Source organism: Citrus clementina, unplaced genomic scaffold, assembly GCF_000493195.1.
Source record: "Citrus clementina cultivar Clemenules unplaced genomic scaffold, Citrus_clementina_v1.0 scaffold_5, whole genome shotgun sequence".
Lineage (NCBI taxonomy): Eukaryota > Viridiplantae > Streptophyta > Magnoliopsida > Sapindales > Rutaceae > Citrus > Citrus x clementina.
Window position 1 is genome coordinate 26,714,820 of NW_006262201.1, and position 5,223 is coordinate 26,720,042.

The following is a 5,223-nucleotide window of genomic DNA, read 5'->3' on the forward strand; positions in this document are numbered from 1 at the left end:
TCTTGGCCATACATTAAATTACATGACATGTGTCAAAATCTTTTATAAACTTTAGGAAAATTTAGATTAGAAGAGGATTAAATCCAATGAGGAGATATATATGTGATTAGGTGAAGCAAATCTTTAAGAAAAAAGATTTTCACCCCTTACATTTTTGTCAAATATCATATTTTATGTTTAGAATTAAATATTCAGTAACTTCAATTTCTTTAGCACTTTAGTTCTTTATATATGGATGGACATGAACAAGTTGATATTGTAAATCACCCGAGAAATTTTAGCAGGTAGCAGCCATGGACTTTCTTGTTTCACCTCAAACTAGTGCTATAGCTGCAATTTTAATCACTCTCTTAATCATTCTATACACGTCGTTGTTAGTTTCAAGAAATTTGCTTAGCAAATACACAAGCAAGAAGAAGAGGGAAGCACCGGAGGCTGGGGGATCATGGCCTGTGATTGGCCATCTACACCTCTTAGGAGGGCCAGAACCTCCTCACCGGGTATTAGGCAAAATGGCTGACGAGTATGGACCAATCTTCAAAATCAAGATGGGCATAAATCGAGCTTTGGTTGTGAGTAATTGGGAGATGGCTAAAGAGTGCCTTACTACACACGACAAAGTCTTTGCTAGCCGTCCAAAAACTCTAGCCATGGAGATTTTAGGCTACAACTTTTCCATGTTTGGCTTCAGCCCATACGGCTCCTACTGGCGTGAGACACGCAAGATAGCCACACTTGAGCTTCTCTCGAACCATCGTCTTGGGAAGCTCAGGCATGTACGAGAGTATGAGCTGAAGACATCTTTGAAGGACTTATACGAGTTATGGGACAAGAACAAAAGCACTAATAAGATGTTGTTGGTAGAGATGAAGAGATGGTTCACTGACACAATCCGTAATGTCGTTTTAAGAATGATTGTCGGAAAGGGATGCGACTCAGTGGATGGTGAAGAATGGATAGAACTACTGACGAGATTTTCTGAAATGAGTGGTAAGTTTGTGGTGTCAGATGCTCTGCCGTTTCTTAGATGGTTGGATATAGGGGGTGATGAGAGGTCAATGAAGAAGATCGCCAAAGAATTAGACATTGTTGTTCAAGGATGGTTAGAAGAGCACAAGAGGAAGAGAGATTCTCAGGAGATTAAAGAAGAAGATTTAGATTTTATGAGTGTGATGCTCTCGATCCTGGGTGATACAAAGCAATATTCGGGTCGTGATGTTGATACAATCAATAAAGCTACTTGCCTGGTATGCCTCTCTTAAACGATTTTTTCTTTTTAGTTACAGTCTAAGTGCGACGTAATCCATTTCTGCGGAGTTCAAAATCTTATCCCCCTTTTTTGTGTTTTATTAATTGTTTTTTATTTTTATCAACGTACATACACTAATGAGGCTCGAATTCAGGTCTTTAAGTCTTAGGATAGTTGCTCCTCACCAGTGAAACTAGACCTATTTCTTTTTACTCAAAAAGTTTTACTTGGCACTTATGTCTTAACAGAATATTATATGCTTTTAAAACATATTACGCCTATAATCATTCATAAAGTTGTTACATCACTCTTCAGGATGAGACTTCCAGACAAGAGCAGTTAATTTTGTAGCGTGTGAATTGAGAGTATTTAATTATGGGTCTTGTTAAGTTACATAATATTTAACTCATAGCAAATGCAAAAGTAATCACCCATGACCTCTCACTTATTTCACATATTACTATTTTTTGCGTTGGGTAACTTGTTTTGGGTTGCTTTATACATTTAATTATATTCTGCTTTCTCCTAATCAGTTGAGAGGGCAAAATAATTAATTAAAAAGTCGATGAAATCATCTTCCACTTATATATCATCGCATTTGTTATTTGGGACCTAAATTTTCAAACAAGTTTTTGATAATATATTTGTGGATTTAGGAAAAGTCTTGGGTGATTTAGGGATATTGCTCATTTTTCATTCATTTCTTACTATGTGTATGCTTCAAATTATCATGACAATATTGATACACACATAGAAAATAATGAATGACTAAAGAACAATGCTCGAAGGGCACTAAAGACCTTCTCGTGAATTTGATATGATGCATTAAATCTAATTCATCTTAATAGTCAAAAGATGAAAATGAAAATCTTTAAGATGAATTTAATTAAGTTGGATTGTGAATGAGTGTAACATATGAAAGTTCCAAAATAATACTTTTAGCCCTACCAATTTTGCAGGGTCTCGTCTTAGCAGCAACAGACAACACAAAGATGACATTGACATGGGTTATCTCTTTGCTTCTCAACCACCGTGATATTTTAAATAAAGCTCAAAACGAACTAGATATTCTGGTGGGTACGAAAAGGCAAGTGAATGAGTCAGATATAAAGAATTTAGTTTACTTGCAAGCCATTCTCAAAGAAGCAATGCGTTTGTATCCTGGTTCGCCACTCTTAATTCCACACAAGTCTATAGAAGAGTGCACGATTAGTGGTTATAATGTCCCTACCAGCACACAACTTATTATCAATGTTTGGAAGCTTCAACGTGATCCACATGTCTGGGAAGAGCCTTGTAAGTTTCAGCCAGAAAGATTTTTGACAAGGCACAAGGATATTGATGTCAGAGGACAAAATTTTGAATTGTTACCTTTTGGTAGTGGTAGAAGAACTTGTCCTGGAGTTTCATTTGCCCTCCAAGTTATGGAATTTACACTTGCTGCTTTACTTCATGGCTTTGATTTTGCAACCCCATCAAATGAACCGCTGGACATGGGAGAGGGACTCGGGTTGAGTATCCAGAAAGCTAGACCACTTGAAGTACTCATTGCTCCACGTCTTTCTGCTTCTTTGTACGGCTAAATTGGATCTCAATACAATCAATCTAATAAACTTTTATAACAAGTATTCACGTATTTGTTTGCTTGTATACTCTTGCTTATTACGCCTTCTTTGTATTCATTATTAGACATGAATATCTATTGTTAAATAAAGTTTTATCATGGCTAAATTGTCAGGTGATGACTATCGGGGCATCCTATGGTGTTCAATCTGATGTGTTTGTCTAAAATCAATATATTAGGTAAGCACTCTTATCGGGACTCATTTTAATTAATAAAGAACCCAAAACTAGTTATGTCAATTAGAGTGCTAAAAAATGCTGGTCTAGTGTGCAACATCAGTCACTGGATCAAAATCAATTAAATAAAATTGACTAGCCGCCACTTGTGTTATGTAATAGCCTAGTGGTACCTTTCCTATTAACAAAAGTTGACGGATGTGTGTCAAGACGCTAGTTCGCTTTCCATAATTGGTAGGAGTGAATTTTCTCTCCTAGTAGTAATGGAGGTATACATCTGTATTATGTTTATAATACAATAGAAGTACATTAAGCCCACTAGATGGTATATATTTCCTTGAAGTGGAGATAAAAAACTGGACTGTATTATGTAGAACTGACTTAGGTTAGTTGCTATTGGATTTTAGATTGTATAGTCCCAATAAAAGATATATATTTCCTCGAAGTGGAGATAAAAAATCTAGATTATTGTGTCATATATAACTTATTTAGGTTAGTTACTATTAGATTTCAGAATGCATAGTTCCGATTTGATCCAAGATCTTGAACTTTATTAAAGTCCAAGAAAACTATTAAGCCATATAATTTAATAGAATTATACCATTATACGATTAAACCTCACAGCTTCATAACTTCCTCGGACTTTAACAAATTCAGGATCTTGAATTGAAATATTTCCATCATATTGTGTGTGTATGTTGTATAAAGTAAACTTCTAATTGTAAAGACATAGATGTTAAAAACATAAAACTATCTGAATACATATAATTGGTGTCCTTAATGATCGTGATAGATAAAATTCTCTATACTATTATTTAAAAAAAAAAAGGGAAAAATCCAACCGTAGTCTCAAAATTTGCTTAAATAGTTACATAGACTTTCTTAGTTTTATAATTGGTCATACATCCCTTTGAACTATTATGTCTTTTGATTATAGCAACCAAAAATTAACTTTAAATAAATTTCTATAATAAATAAAAATAAGAAATTAAAAAACGTAATACATAAAAACTAAAAAATTTATGAATTATTTTGAATATTAAAAAGTTATTTTAATATCATTACTCTATCATTTTTTTAATAATAATAAAATCTCTTTGATAGATTAATAATTTTAAGTTAATGATATTTAACATTCAAAAAATTGGAAAATATTTATTACGTTATTTACAATATTTTTTAACTATGTTTATATTACTATAAATCTTAATGTTAATTTTTGAATTAATAGATTTTGGAATTAGTAAAATCAATCGGGATAGACTGATAGTAGTTTAATATCAAAATAATTTTTATTATATATATTTCGTTTTATTAATTATACTTATTATAATATTTTATTTGTATTATATGATATTTTATTTATTATTTTTATCTCATTATTATATATATTTGTATTTATTTTTATTATAATCAAAGGATATAATAATAAAAAGGGGTTATGTGGCTATTTATAAAACTATTGGAGTTTATAAAATTATTTAAACAAACCTTGAGAGTATAGACAGCTTTTTCTCTTTAAAATACCCCATTATTATAATAAAAAAAATAGACATGCACAATATCCTCGATTTGTCTTGAATGTGATTGCATATTAACCTCACCACTGCTGTACTTGGCAGAAGATTGCAACTTTCTTAAAAACATTATTTCGTGCATCAAATATATCATCTTTTTTTTTTCTTTTTGATACATAAGGACTTAGGTAAAACTAGGCAACAACTGAACGCGAGTACGCAGTCCCGGAGACATCAGGTAATAGCCACCCTTTAGTTCTAGTTAGAGGAATTGGAAAAAAAAATGGATCCCAAGAGGCAAAAAGAGAGTTTAGCTGGTGAGGTAATCAGCTACAAAATTGATTTCATGATAGCTAGCAACAGAGATACCTACTAATCCCTGTTGAGGAGTCCGTTAAGTCCCTCATTGGGATGACTTTTCTTCGTGGCCAAGATCTCAGTGATGGACTGAATATTAACTTCAACTTATAGTTGTCAAATCCCAATATTCCAAGCAAGTTGCAAACCTTGAAATAAACCCCAAGGCTCTGCTCCAGTAATAGTGCAATGGCCAATATTCATACCAAAACCATGAACCCATTCCCCACAGTAATATCTAGTGAGGCCACCTGCACTTGCATGGCCTGAAACCTTTCCACCACCATATGTATTAATTAT

The 5,223-nt window shown here is 33.0% G+C and overlaps 1 protein-coding gene across 1 annotated transcript; it reads left to right on the forward strand.

Moving 5' to 3' along the window:
- Nucleotides 1-246: 246 nt before the first annotated feature.
- LOC18042779 (cytochrome P450 CYP82D47) lies at nucleotides 247-2,997 on the forward strand. Its single transcript, XM_006432642.2, has 2 exons — nucleotides 247-1,247; nucleotides 2,209-2,997. The coding sequence occupies exons 1-2, from the start codon at nucleotides 294-296 to the stop codon at nucleotides 2,830-2,832; spliced, it is 1,578 nt and encodes a 525-aa protein (XP_006432705.2). The 5' UTR covers nucleotides 247-293; the 3' UTR covers nucleotides 2,833-2,997.
- Nucleotides 2,998-5,223: the final 2,226 nt, after the last annotated feature.